The sequence below is a fragment of the Thunnus maccoyii genome, chromosome 5, assembly GCF_910596095.1.
Source record: "Thunnus maccoyii chromosome 5, fThuMac1.1, whole genome shotgun sequence".
In the NCBI taxonomy this organism is placed as follows: Eukaryota; Metazoa; Chordata; class Actinopteri; order Scombriformes; family Scombridae; genus Thunnus; species Thunnus maccoyii.
In genome coordinates, this window is record NC_056537.1 from 18,998,603 (window position 1) to 19,016,589 (window position 17,987).

General features: G+C 41.3%; 1 protein-coding gene across 2 annotated transcripts; it reads right to left on the reverse strand.

Annotated features, from left to right (window-relative positions):
- Positions 1–143: 143 nt before the first annotated feature.
- On the reverse strand, positions 144–17,623 carry fam107b (family with sequence similarity 107 member B). Of its 2 annotated transcripts, none has more exons than XM_042410554.1 (4): positions 17,389–17,623; positions 4,385–4,556; positions 1,255–1,411; positions 144–1,147 (listed from the first exon to the last, which is right to left on the reverse strand). In XM_042410554.1, exons 2-4 carry the CDS (start codon positions 4,510–4,512, stop codon positions 1,028–1,030), a joined length of 405 nt encoding a protein of 134 aa, XP_042266488.1. In that variant the 5' UTR covers positions 4,513–4,556; positions 17,389–17,623; the 3' UTR covers positions 144–1,027. The 2 variants fall into 2 exon arrangements, with proteins under 2 accessions (XP_042266488.1, XP_042266487.1); XM_042410553.1 differs by lacking the exon at positions 17,389–17,623 and adding an exon at positions 5,514–5,676.
- Between the last annotated feature and the right edge of the window lie 364 nt (positions 17,624–17,987).

Below are 17,987 nucleotides of genomic sequence, written 5' to 3' on the forward strand. Positions count from 1 at the left end.
AAATCAATTCTTTTATGACAGGTGTCTCACATGTATAGACTTTCAATAATACTCCCCAGTTTTTACCAAATCCTTTGTTAATTAAAGCAAACAAAGACTGATCAGACAGGCCCCAAGCCTTATTCTCAATGACCAACCTAACAAAAACTTAAATTATTTATTAAGTAACACTTTTATTAATACAAAACAACAGAATATATAAAGAATAGGTCACTCTCATGCCTGGGAGTTCTACTATTGCTCAAAATTGCATTAGCTGAGGAAATGGCATGTTTAGAATTTTAAAAATAATAAAAATAAAGCAAACTTGAGTGTTTCACACAACCATACACTCCCTTTGTCCTGTTCTGGCTTCATAAACTATGCTGTAAAACGAACTAAAATACATAAATGACTAAAAGTGTCCTCCCTATACCTGGGCTAAAAGCTACAAACATAAATAACAAAAGCACATTAGTTTGGCTTTTATATTACACAGCTTCAAGAGTCCATCCAGTGTCCACTTTTCCTTATTTGATTCTGAAGATGATAACAAAAAAAACAAAAAAAACCCAACAACGATAACAACACCGATAACAGTAAAGAGAAATGACAGCTTGCTGTGGAGAGAGGAGTGAAAACAGAGGGGATGAAAACTCCTGTGTGTGTGTGTTTGGTTGTTTCTCCATCAGAGCTCATTGGAAGCTTTCTTGCCCTTTTCGAAAGGCGGGTAACATGTAACATGTCTGTGATAGGTCACTCCTGCAGGGGGTGCTGTGTGCTGCTGGATGGGTGTGAGGAGCAGAGGTGACTACTGGCGGTCCGTGGCAGGCAGACAGAGGGGGTCTTTAGTCTGTAAAGTCTCTCTCCTCACTGCAGGAAGGAACAGCTAGGTCGGGAAAGCCAGGAAGTTCATCTCGGACCATGGTCAGGTCACCATCGTGTACCACAGACACAACACACACTCTCTCTTGTACACACACTCCTGACGTCTCTGTGCCCACAGACACGCGCACAGTCAGCCAGACCCAGACACCCCTGCTGGTTTTTAGGTGGTTCGTTCCTCCCCGTCAGCCTCCTGCTTGGTCCTGCGCAGGTTGCTCTTCATTTTCACAAACTCAGGGGTGTTCTCCTGTTCCTCCTCGATTTTCTGTTGCTCCAGCTCCAGCTGCAAGGATACGAACATTGGAAAAGTTAACACATTATACAGGTAATAATCTGTGTGTGGTAATGTTCAAAAACAGGGGTGAATAAAACTGTCTTTCAATCATTTACCTGCTCTAGTTTCTGTTGTCTTTTCATGAGCTCTATCTCCAGGTCACTCCTCTTTTTGTGGGCCTCCTGCTCCTCCTTCTGAGCCTTGATGACTTGCTCCCTCTTTCTCTTCTCCAGAACCTTCTGGAGCTCCGGTTTGTTCTGAGGAGCCAGACCCCTGTACAGAATTAATCAATGAAACAGCATGTTACTAGAATAAAACATAATGAACAACGTCTGACAACACATGCTTCAAAGCCCCACATGGAGAAATACTGGCATTCACATGCATGCTTAACAGATGATGACATGACCTCATTCTAGTTTGACACGCATGCTGACTTAGATGTTCTGGATTAAACATGTCAATCGTGTTCAGGAAAGTTTTGATTTTGAGCCAATCACAGATTGTTCCACAATTTTAAATCTGTGTACGAGATGGTTACCAGCACTGGAGTTGACCTTGGTAAAAGTGGAATGAAACCATGGTCTGCTTTTTTTTTTTTTCTTGGAAGTACCAAAAAAGCTCCAGAATTCATTCAACAATCTGCAAACAAATTCCTCATATAAACCATGACTTAAAAGAAAAAGAAAAAAGAAAAAAAAAGAGGACAGGGACATCTTGGTACAGTGTGTGCGTGTCTTGCAAAGAGGAGCAAAACACCAAATGTTATGTAATACTCCAAACTCCTCTAAATTACGAGAGAGAGGGAAGGGGGCTGAGGATGAGAGGAGTACTTAAGACAGAGGGGAACAGAAATGAGTTAGAGCCAGCTAGAAAAGGCAAGAGCCAATAAACAGCAAAGCCTGCAAAGGATCAGGGAGGCACAATAAAGTACAAAGAAAGTCAGGAGGAGCAAAAGGACAGAGGTTACCATCCAATTGAAATCAAAAATATAATCTCCTCGCCCTTTAAAAACCATATGAACCAGATTACTTCACTCTCCTCATGGTTAGTGATTTCCCTTTCGCCTGAATCTGCGTAGGCTGTTCAAAGAAAAACACAGTGTGCCCACCTGACTGCAGTTTAGCACAACAACGCCTTAATGAAATGCATTATTAAATCCTGAAGATTACATAACCAAGCCCACAATGTTCCAAGAAGCAGTGGGAGTAAATTTATTACTTAAACTAAAGTCACTGCTGCAGTTTAGATGCCCTGGTTTCCCTGATAGTGAGGGTCTTATGAAAGCACTTAGTGAGCTTGAGGCAGAGCAAAGGGTCAACGATGTGATCGGGTCAGGCTGTTTTCAAGCACTGCGCTCAGAAAGAGAGGAGGTCAAGGTCACTTCAAAGAATAAAACAGGCTGTAAAAGATACTTTACGCGACTCTCCCCTCCTCTGTGGGGCGATGTTTACATAATCACAGACCCTCCTTTCCGCGACCCCTCCCACAAGCGCACACCCTCTGGCAGACTAGGAAGAATGTGCGTTCAAATACCTCCATCTGCTCAAACGCTTCACCGGTCTTGGTGGCTGAATTTCTCAAATTCCTTTCCTCTGTGTCTGTGCACACAGGCACACAAACACAGAGGAAAAGTCACCACAGCAAAAGGTAGCTAAGGCAGAGAAAGGCTCTCAGCCAGAGACTGTTTTGTAATCTTGATTACATAACTGTTTTTTTTTTCCCCTCTTCATACAGTCATCCATCCATCTATGCATCCATCCAGCCCCCCCCCCCCCCTTCCACACTCTGATCACCGTGACTAATCCACTATGCAGGGAAGCTTTCTACACGATAAAAAGCCCAATCAAAACAAGTTCATCCCACTATTAAACCCACTAGATTTATCTTACAGACTTCTACTGGTACTAAACTCATAACATTCCCTGTCTAGACAACTAAAAATAATATGCTGCAGCTTCTGGAATGAAACAAAGACAGCAAAACTCTTGTTTTTTTTTTTTCCCCTTGATGTTTTTATTACATTTCTTGCTTATCCTCATTGGCATCTTTCCCATCACTCATTAATGCCCTGTTTCCATCAGTACAAAAGCACCTCACTCTTTGACTTGTTTGAGACAGAGCATCACTGCTGTGATGTAACAGCTGTCAGCAGCGTGCGTGTTTATGTTGCTATTAATAGCTCGGACACAAAGCGGATGTCGCTCCGTTTGGTGAGAAAATATACAAACATTAAGTGTCAAAAAGCGTGATCACAGACCCCAGTGTGCATGTGTATTCATGTACACAGACGCTGCTGCACGGCTGCTCACACTGACCAAAGAATGCCTGAAATCCTGTTTTATGATGTGGTATTAATATCATCGGCCAGATCAGGTTTATCCTGTACAGTATATCTGTGTGACCTTTATATAACCAATTTTTGACACACATGAGGTTTTATATAATGGCTCCTATGAAATTTTTATTTGCTGAGCTTTACATAATACTGCTGCTGGGGGGGGATCACTGAAGTCAACTAAAGTGACACGCTGCAGGAACACTGGCCAAGTCTGCATGGATACTATCAGACCAATTACAAGAAAGTAGCAGGATTACTGTATTAACTCATCCTCCATAAGAAGACGTAAAACTAAATTTTCACTGCATTCTTTTAAATCCTCTCTCAAAACTTACTTATACCATATGGCTTTTGTTTAATTATGTTTTTATTTTATCTGTTACTCTCATGTCTTGCTTTAACCATTTGTTCTTATCATTACTTTTAACTGTTTTATGTGTTATTTTGTTTGTTGACTGATTTTGGATGTGATTGTTTTCCTGCTTTCTTTTACTCGTTCTTGTTTGTAAAGCACTCTGTGTTGAGTTGTTTTGATAAGTGCAATATAAATAAAGTTTATCATTACCATTCTAATAAATTAGCCTTGCCCTGGTGACTGCTATCTGCACTGCTTTTCCTTGTCTGACATGTTTTGAATTGGGAAAAACGTGATAGTCATTGCCATAAACAACAAAGAATTTTACTACTCGATAAATAAACAAACCATTATCTGTCCAGTCACGTTCTGCACGTGAAGAAGTACATGCCAACAGCTGCTTTATTGATCTGGTTTTGTTTATCTGCCATAAAGTGTGATAAAACATCAGATAGCTAATTATAAATAAGAATCACTTCCTTAAAAGTTGGCTGCGTATTAAGGAGGTGTGTTTACATGGAAACAGATAAGACATGAAGAAGAGACAGACCTCTTCTGGTTCATGAGCAGCTCTCGGTGCAGGTCCTGGTGGTTACGGGAGTTCTTGACTGGGTTGATCAGCTTCTTGGGTTTGATGAGCTCATCACAGTCACCCTCCAGATAGTCTGGCTCCGCCATGACACTTCTCCCTGGTGACACGGACAGACCAGGGTCACGCGGATCTAAGAAGACAGAAACAAGCAAGGAAGATCTTAATTTAGCCACTACAGTGTGACGTGAGCCTGGATGCAACAAAACAAAGACATGTATTTGTCTCTGTGGTGACAGAAATTGTGTGAAAAAGTGTGTTACACAGGTAAACATTTTGAGGGACGTGTTATTTGTCTAAAATAACACTCCTTTCAAACCCTAATATGAGCATCTGCTTCATCTTCTAGCATGTGCTCAAAGTTTTTGAATGGTCTCTATTTTGATAGAGGGAGTCTTGAGGGGCGCTGGAATTACATAATTGTTCTCACACTACATGAAGAGGAACATTTCATTCCCTTGTCAGATGATGTAAAAACCAAATGAGGAGATGAATCAGGACAGCGCATAACCACACTTAAATACCTTTCAGACACATGGTTATGGAAATATTTCAGAAGTTACTGATAATTATGCAACCTAAAGGTTAACTTCAATCCACTCCGTAGTCCGTGACCTCAAAAACAAAGCAATGATACCCTGATATCAGCACACAGCCTTTGGCCATTGTATGTAATTAGAAAGTATCAAAGTATTCTGTATTTCACATAAAGCTGAGAAATAACTGGGATTCACAACAAGTTAGACAAATACCTCAATACCAGATTGCAGTGTTCATGCAATAATACTACAGTAAAGGAGTTTTGCTGGCAGCTCAGTCCTTCTGTTTCCAGTTTTTACAGTCTGCTCAATGACACAATCGCATTTAAATTGGCTCACATGCTCTGTTTTCAAGAATGAAACATCAGAGATTTTTAAATAAACACATCAGCTGATAAAATTCAAGATCTAGCCAACTGAAATGAGACAACAAATGCTTTAAAAAAAAGAATATAATATAAACCATATATTGCCCATATAAGGGTAAAACAGCTAAACACTTTTTATCTAATGTTAAAAATGCCCAAAAATTCCATGTTTGCTTAACTCACCCTGCAGATGAGGAAAGACGGGATATCTGAACATTGTCGTCATCTCTGCTATTTTGGTTTGAAATCTTTTTTTCCAGGAAAAGCTATTAAAGCCCGCTGTCCTGTTTATCAGTATGTCACACGGGAGAGGTGCTTTGTCCTGCACAGCTGTCTGCTACTGAGCTGGTTGGAGTTCAAAGTCTGCTTTATAGCTACGCTCACACACACACACACACACCCAAACACACATACACATACACACACACACACACACACACACACACACAATCACTCTCTCTCTGCTCCCTCCCTCACCTACTCCCCTCCCACTCACTTTCAATGCACATCTCTAGACGAGGAACAGCTTATAAGCACATTTTCCGTATTATTGGACAAGTTTCTTCATAAATGAGTGAACGAACATTCTCAGTTGTTAGGATTTTTTTAATCTTATCTGAAGTTTAAAATAGCAGTACATGGGTATAATAATAGTAAACTACAAAATCAGCAGAGTCTATTCACTTCGATATTAGATAACAACATCATGCGCATTTCCTCTCCTGCAGGCTGAGGAATGACTCAGATTTGTAAACAACTGCCTTCTCAAATGCCTCCAAACACAGTGATTTTTAAGGCGTTGCCTAGTTACGAATATCCCCTGCCTGTGACTAATGAGGACAGACTGAAAAAAGACAGGAAACATGCAGTGATATTTTGGAACTTCAACAGGCCAATCACAAACAGTGGTTGTACTAAAGATGTGTTACCCTGCACGTGCTGAAGACAAAAGGTGGGTGGGGGTGAGTGTGTCCTCCGAATCAAAACACACGCATGCAGAGTATTGATGTAATGAGCTGGAGACGCCACTAGAGGTCGACATTCTTGCATCATAGAAACCATACAGTCTATGATAGAAACTAAAGCATGTCAGTTACATAACAAAGAAGCCTACGATAAACATGGTTTGTGGCTGCTTTCACTGCAGAACAAAAAGAGAGAATTGCAACATAATAAAAATGCTTAATGGGTATAATGGAACATGTTGACAAATGAAAATACTGCTTTTCCAGTTGGAAATGGTTTTTAAATGGTCATAGTGGTGTGTAATCCCTTCTAATCTCAGATTAGTAACCTTTTAAAAATTGCGTTCACTCGCATGGCTGACAGAAATCTTTAAATCTATGTATATAAAACCATCATCATAAGTATCACGAGGTCCTATGAAAGAAAACGAAGTAATCCTTGATCAGATTTTTAAAAAATCAAGGACAAAATGTACTAGTATCTTTATATAGGCCTGCTACATAATGTTGTCAATAAAGTCTATAACGCTGTTAGGAACATACCAGTCACAGTCGTTTTTGTGACACCGCCGGGACATTCTGACAGTGTTTGAACATGAGAGACGGCAGAGGTGGGCAGAACAGCTTGCGGCTGTAATCAGAGGCTACGTGTGTGCGCACACGTGCTGTGTACATCAAAGGTGGTTTTTGTTAATGGCGGTAGTAGGGGGTAGAAGAACTTAAAGACTGGCAGTGTTGTCAAAGTGTCCGTTAGCTCGACACATCTGCTCCTACTTCCTCTGTGCCCCAAGGGAGAGGGGAAGTGACACAGGGAGTTCAAAAGGACCCTGCAACCTCAAATTGGAGCCCTGCTTCAATTCTGCCTTATCACTGGTAGCGCTACAAGTTTTATTGAATGTCCCTTCTAGTTAAAAGCTACAGTATGTATAGATAACATGTTGCATTATCAGTTAAAGTCCAACACCTGAAGAACAATAAAGATAACCAAGTAAATACGTTCCAATGTCGCTCAGATAAAAATCAGCATTTAACTCATGGTTATGCCACAATATCCTCTTTCTTTTCCCTTCCGCAGGTGTTTTACCATCTGTGTGTTTCAGAATACAAAATACTGTTATGAACAGCCACTTCAAAACATACTGTGCATTGCGTATGCTACTGTAGCACAATCATTTTCAACACTTCCGTGTTCTAAAACGTGGACTATGTAAGCATCCCCGCAGGCATGTTGGTGTCTGGATAACCATATACAGTTTTTGTAAAAACACTTCCCACTGTTCCAGGAATCCCATTAAAACAGTTTGTTTATTGGTTTTGGAAACACACCCTAACAGCACAGACAACGCACACACACACACGCACACGCACGCACACACGTAATGAGCCTCCAAAAGACCTAGGTCTCTGAGATGTGTCCAGGAGAAAGGACTCAATATTTACAGGATTCAAAACCTCCACGCATTCAGGCATAACAAGAGAGGAAAGTTGGTGAAAACAGAGGAAAAAGAAAGGAGGAAAACTGGGTCAGAGGAGAGTCTAGGAAAAAAGAAAAGGGAGTTGGCCAAAGACAGCTTTCCTCTGTTTACTTCACCCTGTCTTTGTCATCCTCATGACCTGCGTATGACTGAACTTACATACAATGAATTGTGACATTTTTGAACTAGCTAGCTACAGGAAATATCCAATCAATCAAGAACCATAAAAACTAGTGCAGTGAGAGTTACAACCATGCAGAGGCTGGAACTCCACACATACGTTTTCAATAATATACCACTCATAACATGCTCACAGAGACTTTTATCATTGTATAAAAGTTTAAAGAAAATGTCTGTGTGGCAGATTTTGAGTGAAAGAAGATAAAGAAAGTGAATGAATGTCTTCAGCAAACATGTTTGCACTAGTCTGTGTGTGTGTGTGTGTGTGTGTGTGTGTGTGTGTGTGTGTGTGTGTGTGTGTGTATGTGTCAAAGTGCACCCATGGTGGCCAGTTGAATTAGCGCTGATAGAATGACTGATCCTGGACAAGAGTGCCTGCAATGTGCCAAATGATTGCATCACCGTGCCCAGCTCTGCTAATTAAGAGCAAACACGCACACGGACTTGCATTCAAATACAGACTCATTTCTCAATTTCCCCCTCAACTGTCATTTCCCCTTGGTCGTCATGGAGACCTGCCATCACCCACACTTCATTCAGTGACACAGCACTCAGAACGGGAAATAGCTGAATGCCAACTGACTATTGCCTCAGGGCCTCCGATGGGCAACACTGATGAGACTTTCAACAACTGAAATACAATCCTCAAAAACACAAAAATATGTGTTTATGTGTTCCATCTATAAAAAAAAATCTATACATGAAACGCAATCTTCCTGGTTTAACCCTAGAGAGAAGAGCACAGATGGGCAGAAAAACTAATGAAGAGGGATGGGGAAGAGAGGCTAAATTGGCCATTATGAGTGCTTTCTTTTTTGTTTCACTGCAGACAAACAATACTGTGAATACTACAAGAAAGAAATGACAATGACAAAAGGTGAATTGTTTCTGACATACAAGAGAAAGAAGAAAGAAAGAGGTCGATAACTTTATCTTGGAATCAGAGCAAAAATAGGTTAAAAAAAAAAAAAAAGGAAAGACAGAGAGATCCAAATGCTGACTAATGATATGGTTTGGTTATTCAAGAGTCAACAGTGGTCCTCTTCCTGCTGCAGCCTTGAAAGAGAGAAATGAAGGAAAGGCGAGCAGCTGGTGACTTGCTTCATCATGTGACACCCCCCCCCCCCCCCCCCCCCCCAACCCCCCTACGCTCCCCATCCTTCTCCAGGATACAGATACAAACAGTGCAGACCATCCAGAGCTCTGCACAGGGTGACGTTGGTCTGTCAAGTGTCACTGGTTTGTGAACACACAGCTGACCACGCCCACCCAGTCATCAAGGAGCCAGGGTTTGTTTTCCACAGTATCCAGCAGAAAGGTGTACAGGGGTCAGATTTACAAAAAAAGGATTAATCAGCTTTTTACCATCCGGTTTTGATATATGCTGATCTTAGACACATTATACATGAAAAAAATGACTTTTTCTCGACTTTTGAAAGAGCTGACGTGTGTTCATTTTCCTTTTTACTTATTGGTTGGTTCTTTCTGGTGAATAAGCAGCTTAAAAACAATAGATATGAAATTGATTTTGGCTTTTGTGTATTTTCTTGATATTAGCTGCGGTTTTGGGAAGCAGACGTACCAAAAGAAGCTTAACAAAAAGTGTGAATTTGACATATTCTGAAGAAAAAACAAGATCAGCTGGCTTTGAATCAGACTCACTGTATAATTTCATGACAAACTGAAGAACATGTTTTCTTGAAGCTTAATTTACCAACCGCTTTTTTGCTCCAATATCCCCTCCTTGTCCCACATACAACCTCTTGTTCACTCTCCCCCATCTCTCATTTTTGGCCAGATCCTGTCTATTCCACTCACAGATGGGAGGTCCATCCCTCAGGGGAAATTACGTCATCAATACCCCTAAAGCAACCCCCACACCCCATTCTTTCTCCCTCTCTCCCTCTCTCTCTCTCTCACACACACACACACACACACACACACACACACACACACACACACACACCCTTACAAGCCGGACAGATCCGGGTATTTGTCTCCTAGCCTCTCTGTTAATGAAGCGGCCATTGAGCCATAAATAGGAGAGGCCCTAATTAAAACACACAGATAGATGGGCTTTTAGCTGACAGCTGTAGGGGGATGGGGGAAGGGGGGGTGAGCAGGGGTGTGTGTGTGTGTGTGAAAAAGAGAGAGTGAAAGTGACAGAAAAAGTGAGGGAGAAGCAGACACTTGGGGGCCCACTGGTGACAATGAGCTCATTTCCCGTACAGGCCCTGTGTACGCACATGCTCATTTACAAGCCTCCCCCATGACGGCACATAAATCATGGTGGGAAGCAGAGTGACGTACATGTGCACAATTCCAGACCACAGATTCAAACAATAGAATAACATATTGTTCCGTCACTTGTACACACAAACACATTCAAAGTCAGCAAAGACTAAAAAAAAACAAACAAAAAAACAAACAGCCCACATAGTCAAAGTATTTGTTTGCAGTCTGGCGCTGCATGTACATCTGTAAGCAAAACGATGTGTGAGTACAAATGACTCTCCAGCTCCCGTCAGGAAAAACTGGTCTGCCTGAGGAAAGAAGCAGAACATGCACAACATGAAGTACTCAGGAGCACAAACATGTTTCTGTCTATACACAACACAAGTCCACTCTTGCCATTGCAACGGCATGAGTTTAAACACACTTTATAATCACTAATAGTAGAAGATGAGAGGATGAGCGGCAAATAATGATGTTGGAGTGGTTATCTAAATATATTTAGACTATAAAAGCGCCCGACGTTCATGGCGGTTAGTTACAACATACTGAGTTATGGGATGAGAAAGTGAGAGAAAATGGTTCTACAAAACTGTGTGCTGGGGAGTTTGGGGATATCTGTTTTGTATTTCCTGCGTTGGAGTGGGGGTCTGGAGCAGAAGAGAAGAGGAGCGAGGGAATTCTGGGGCCTCATCATGATCTGACCTCCAAAAACACCCACCCCGCTCCCACAGTACGATGATGTCACTAGGGAGACGCAGGGGTATGGGAATTTACAATCAGGGTTTTAGGGTTCATAAAAACACAGATGCGCACCCATGCACCAACTCAAGAAAAGGATAATGTCACACTTTGTATATCTCATACGAGGGAGGCATGAGTTGTTAGGCTTTAGCTACAGAGTGTGGATGTGAACGCCTTTAAAACACTTATGTCATTAAGGGAGTACTAGGCCGCCCTATAGACTGTCATGATGAAAAGTAAACCCAAACTCATTACTACGCCTGCCAACTAGGAGTAGTAGTTTATACAAAAGCATCTATATGACTGTGACTCTCTCCTTCTAACATACATATAGACCCAATGGCCATCCAATGCTTTCTGTAAAAACATCTATTATCTTTGTCCTCACTTGCAGGTTGAGTAATATCAATAACCTTTTTTTCTGCGACCAAAGGACTGTTAGCATTTAGGGGATGTATCATGGATGTTTCCAGGTCTATATTCAAATTCTGGGGAATACTACTAATGGAATATCTTTGCATGATTTACAGTCCTGTCTGAGCCACTCTATGAGCCCGCTCTTTTCTGATTGGTCAGCTTCTGGGAGTTGCGTCTCGGCTGACTTCAGGTTGGTCCAGAGGCTACGGAAACAAACAGTAGTAGTAGGATTTCACTTATTTTTCTTGTCTTTTACTCAAAATGGAAACTTCTCAAATATATCTGCACATGTTCGGGCCTGAATCCTTTCCAAAATATGCAACAACACAAACAACACGTGGAACAATCTTAGCAACAAAGTCTACAGAACTGACAGCCGGTTGTGGGCATGTGCGAACAATCGGACGTCATCCGATGAAGAATTAGAGGCAACATTAAGAGTTTGGGGCAGGCTGTAAGTCCCTTTTGACTGACAGGGAGCATTTTACATACGTTCACCTTAAGATTTAGAACTTTGACCATGTTTAACATACACATCCAACATCATACCAGTATAAAAATAACAGGAAATCACAAAAAGCATATGTCCCCTTTAAGCAATTCTGAAACCAAAGCATTAAATATCACCTGATGTTGAAAAATTGAAAAATGGAAGTTTATACTGTCTCATCATACAAAGGCTTTTGTGTGTTGTACACTGGACATTGTAACTGGGACTCAAAAAGTAGCCAAAAAGTGGAACCTTATCAGTTCTGCTTCTCTATATTCTGCACAATAGAATTCTTGTTCTCAGTTTAAAAAGAAACATCACATCTTTGGTAACAGTTATATGTACAATGTAAATGAAATTTGGGGGGTTTTATTTGTGATTTTGGCTTCAAAATAATTAACTCTTGTGGCTGTAGTTTTTCATTCTGTCTTACTTTCCATCCCTCTCCGTGTCCTGGAGCTCTTAGATAACCACAAAGGCTGTATCTGGTCTTGTCAAATTATAATGCAAACTTGACCACATCCATATCTGGCTTTTAAGATTCGATTTCAATACGAACAAGTATTCAGATCTGTCAGCTGTTTTTATTGTTAAGATGATGTTACTCTTATTATCACAAATTGGTAATGTTTAACTGTGATCCCTCTCTTTGAACAGAAACATGCGTGTAAGTTTGTACTCAGCACAGACTGAAGTTATTTCATGCGGTGGCTCCTGCACAGTCCTATCGACAAGCGCTGTGAGCCCCGGGGTGAGGCAGATTACAGAATGAATGGGATGGATTGAAAAGGCACAGACACCACTTTGAGTCACGCTGAGGGAATGTGATGAACCTGCAAAGTGATTATCGCTTCAGGCAAATAACAACGTCTACATGTAGGGGCACACTCACTTACACACACACACAAACACACACACACACACACACACACACACACAGCCGGGGATCTGAACATATATTCAAACACACATCTTTGAGTGACAGAGACATGGGGATGCACGCTATGTGCACTTTTCTATAAAAGGTTAAAATCAAAGTGCTTACTCAGACCAAATTCTGAACACATGTCCTGAATAATTGGCGAGGGGGGGTACACACCTGTCAGTCAAATACAAAAGGCTGGTCTATACTCTCTCACAGCTGACACTGACACATGGTCCTGTATGTATATCTATGGACCAGATGAGAACAGGTGGGCTGAGGCAGACTGAGGTTACAACACACGCACAGAATCCAAACTGATTTGCTATATAGACACACCCTAAAAGGACAAATTATAGACAGAGCACATGCACGTTTCATGTGGCTCTTCCTCACTGAGATGTAAACACATATAATACACACATCACCCTTTTAAATGCAGCTCCAATATCTTTCTCTTTAGTGGTATAAATGCCATATAGTAAAAAAACTGCAGCCGTTTAGTCTGGCTCAGCAGTGTGAAGTACCATTTGTTCATAAAGGAAAAGTCTTTGTTATGGCCTTGCTGTCTGCTCCTGTTCCAGATTCAAAGCTTTGTGCTTCACTGCTGTTTTTCCCCTTATGGAGCGGAGTCACGCCCCTCCTCATCGTCTACTGGCTGATCCCAGCTGGGTGCTCAATTTTGATTGGCTGGGGGGCACACCGGGGAGGATTTGGGAGGTTCTCCTTTGTTTACATGCTAGCAGAGAAAACCCAATAACAACTGTTACCTTGGGCAACCAGAAAATCTACAGTTAGGCAAGGCAGACACACAGGAATGAAAGCAGAGCACGCATGCATGTGAGCACACACACACACACACACACATGGATAACAAAGTAACCAGGTGTTCAAAAACAGGCCAAATGAAGAGTCTTTGTTCTCTGTGGTTCTCTGCTGTATGCTTCACATGGCACAAACTATATGGTATGTACATGCATATTTTTAGATGGGACAGTAGGCAATCATGTCATTTCATTGTCTGACGAAACTTTCCAAAGCCAGTATTGGTGAATATATTCTAAAAACCCAGTTTGCTTCAGGCTGCAACAGAGAGAGGTGGCTCTGTTCTTTCGTGGGTGTTTGTTCCTGATTGTGTTTGTAATAAGACAGGATCATATATCTTGATACTGACTTACAAAGAGCTTAATCCAATTGGTGCAGCTCAGACTCCCAATCTCTCTATACTTCAACCTAACAAGCCGTAAGGAGGGAGGCATTTAGAGTCTGTGTGCATGCGTGTGCGCGTGTGTGTCATCCATCCGTCCTCCACGAATACGCAAAGTGGCCAGCACAGTAATGGTGCTTTATTGTGATTCAAGCTCCTGCATAACATCAGGAAAATCGATGGGATTCTTTGAGAAGCAGAGTCTCTGTAGGTTTGTGTGCGTGTGTGTTGGTTTTATTCCTCGCTATGCATGTTTATCTTATCTTTTTTATGAGTACATCAACATCAAGTCCTGTGCAAACTCGAATAAAAGTCAAGTCTCTGCACGTCTGACTCTCATATGAACTACCAACCCCCTCCATCCATCCCACACCAGCTCTCTATCGGGAAACTCAATACCTGAATTGTGACATCATAATCTAAAACCATGGCAACAAAACCACAGCACAGTGTAAACAGCTCCTTTGTCCTGTTGTAGGATTCTGTGATTGCATGTTTTATGTTTGCATTGCATCATAATATGTCATTCAGCCTACATGGAGAGGGCCATTAAGGCACGCAGTGTCTGTTAAAAAAAACTGTCCAAAACAGTGTTAGAAAACAGATAAACAAAAGAACAGATTTGCTGCATTTGCTGTCTGTTTAGGAATTAATGCTTGACCATATTAGCTAGATCTGATAAATAACGGCCAGATAAACACAAAAGGACTATCATAAAGGACTGTAGTACCAACTCAAATGTGTAGCACTGGGTATAGAGAAGAAGTGAAGTACAAATCAGATTATTCATCAGGTTTTCTGGGTTTCCTCTCAGGAAACTGTTCTGCCGAGGTGGTAAACCACCAGAATCCTAAAATATCTTGTCTCATGATCAATTTAGGTAGCAGATGACAGCCTAAACAATAGCCCCACTCAATAAATATATAACATTTGCAGTGTGAAACGGTATCCCTGCTCTTTTCCCTGAAGGTTTATATCTTATTTCATGAAAGTGTATATTTACACTTTATTATGTTAGCAAAGGTGGCTCTTTGCTTCAGGTGCTGACACACTGCGAGAATCCCTGGATTTTTTTAGCGTATTCTTTGATCAGATTTTTGCTGATTTGAGTCACAACCATGACCAGTCAACCTAGATCTCATATGGCTCCTTGTGTTAAAGAAAACATTAAGCATTACTGTTTTCGAGAAGTTTGGCAAGTTTTGATAAACAAAAAAAGAGGTTTTAGAAGAAAAAAAGTTTATTTCCCAAAGTAAGGTATGAAAAAAAGTCATGTTTAGGTATCAGCAACTATACTCAGGTTTCATAGTGACACTAATATCATCAAATTTCAAACAACACCAAGCCCCAGGCTCATAATTATATATTCATCAAAAGTCTCCTAGCAGACCGGAATTGGGCCGAGTGAGTATGTGTTTGGTAAGACATCGAGTACTCCACTCTCAAACAGCACAGAGACCCACTGAAGACTCGCTCTATGTTTACATGGCTCTTTACAGGGGAAAAGACTTTAAAAACATGTGCTACAAGGCAGTCTTTCACTGCTAGTGAACAAGAAGTCTGAGCCACATCATGAAACTCACACACAGGAACACACTGTCTCGTGCGGCGTAGGTCTTAAGGATCAGTGCATTCTGCTGAGTAATGAAGATTTTGTGCCCACAGACAGACCAGCAGGACTGTTGGAGATAATACTGTCAACACACATGTGGTTGCCAGTTAACCCTCATGGACACACACACACACACACACACTCACACCCATTCCTGACCCAAATACCTTGATATTCTTGAGGTCAGATGGAGTCCTTGACATGGACTCACATTCTATAATGATACATTTGAGAAACGCACCAGAACCACTAATGGACACATGCCATTATAGAATGGAAACTCAGACATTTCATTCACATATTTAAATTCCTTTGAGTGCAATAATAATGGTGCAGGGAGCATTCCAGTTGTAACACACACACACACACACACACACACATACAGACACACGCACACAGTGACAGCATCAGCCCTTACGGGAAACAGAAGACAGCAAGAGAGACAGAGTTGGGGAAACAGGAGAGAGAGAGAGAAAAAGAGAGGGGAAGGAGGGGGTTCAAAGATCAGAAAACAGATGTAAATCGTTTAGCAAACTCCCCTCCAAATGACTAACACATGTGCAAGAACTTTCCCCTCCCTACACATACACACACATCCACTCGCACTCTTGCAAGCTCTGCACCTAGACAGTATATTCATACCACCTGCTTTTATCACTTCTCCTCTCCCTAAAACACATCTGATGATAGAGAATTAAACTACATCACATGTTAAAATCCGCCCATTTGTATATGCCAGGCTGCTATTCTGCCTCCACCCAGCAAACACACACTTTTAAGAGCTGGGTTTGGCCCTGTTTGCGTAACATTCTGTTAAAGTTTGACAGCAAGGCTTCTTGACACAGCCTAAACTAAAAGAAAAACCATCATTGATTCGGAGACTTGCAAACCTGTTGCCACATTAGAAAAAATAACACTCTGCTCCCATCTTCACTTAGCAGTTGGTCCATCTGCCTGATGACAGGACAGGCCAGTGTGTCAGCTCTGAAGCCATGTGCTTTGACACAGGAGCAGTAGTCATTGCTGTGCTATTACACACATACACAGTCTTACTCACACATGATGAATTCAGCTACAGCTCATCTATTAAATATGCTCTCATCTTGGGGTGTTTGTCTCACAAAAATTTGAAGAACATTCAATAACACCCTATTATATAGGAACACATGCAGTAAGTCTCATGTTGAACAGATTGGAAATTACTCTGAGACAAATACATGCTTTTGGGCTATATAAATACACTAGATTTACATTTTAAACAAGATTTATTCTATAATATATGTTAGTATGGTGGTATATATATTGCCAGCTGTAATATCCTATGTGAGCATGGCATATAACATCCTCTCTAAAGTAGCCTACTCAGAGACACACAAGAGAAAAAATAACACAAAGATTTTTTTTCTTCTTATATTATCCTCCCAAAGTGCAAAGTATGAACTGCCATGAATAGTGTCAGTGTGCTCCAAAGTGAATGAAACTGTAGTCTGCACATGCTGTACAACAACCTCAACGTGTTTGTTCTTCACTGTCCCGTCGGCTACAGTCATGCGCTGCAACAAAAGGAGACAATGAAACAAGAGTTTGTGATTTGCAATCTCATCCCCTCTCTCTCCTCTGTCTTTCTTTTCCTCGTCACTTTCCTTTTCATTTTATATAAACCCAAACCTGCTGCTTCTGTCGACTAGGGAAGACAGACAGTTAGAACGTGCCGCTTTTGTTAGTGCGCTCATGAAACAAGCTCACGAAAAACACACGAGCTCCAGACACACATACACACACACACACATACAGACACACACATGTACACCTACCTCAAAGTCGACTCCGACGCTACTTGTCCAACTCAAGTTGTTTAATATTTAGAAGGACAAAGTGGTTCAGGCCACATCAGTGCGTCTACGGATCACTTCTTCGGGTTGAGGTGTGTCTCTGCTTCGCCGCTGCTTTTGGAAACTGTTCAATAGCTCCAGCACACACACATGCACTCAGTCAGGACCCATAGAAAATGTAAATGTAAGCTGGGTGGGAGGGGTGGCCTGACGTCACGCATAAGGGCTCCTCCTCCTCCTCTTTCTTCATCTGCTCTCTCTGAAGTGGAAGAGTGGGGACTCCTCGAGCTCAGGGCGGGGTGGTTGGAGTGCGCGCGCGCACACCCACAAACACACGCACACACAACACAAGAGTGTAGGTATCCATATTTGCTTACGAGGCATCAGGTTTATTCATTTATTCATTTTAAAAGAGACTTATATTGTGCTTGCTGTACTGTATAAGTAATATATTAGTAGGTCAATTGTACTTTACATGTTTATATGTTTCCATTTTTTCAAAGCGATTTTACAATTCAAAGCGATTTTATGATTTCTTTGTACCTGCAATAGCTGAATTATGTTCTAACTTTAGTTTTTTA

What these genes read in the sequence shown, in the direction of transcription:
- fam107b (XM_042410553.1), bottom strand. Translation starts at nt 5,556, where the DNA reads ATGACGACAATGTTCAGATATCCCGTCTTTCCTCATCTGCAGG. An exon ending in CTGCTCATGAACCAGAAGAG is followed by an intron (nt 1,412 to 4,384) that starts GTCTGTCTCTTC and finishes AATTCTGTACAG; the next exon opens with GGGTCTGGCTCCTCAGAACA. An exon ending in GACAACAGAAACTAGAGCAG is followed by an intron (nt 1,148 to 1,254) that starts GTAAATGATTGA and finishes GTATCCTTGCAG; the next exon opens with CTGGAGCTGGAGCAACAGAA.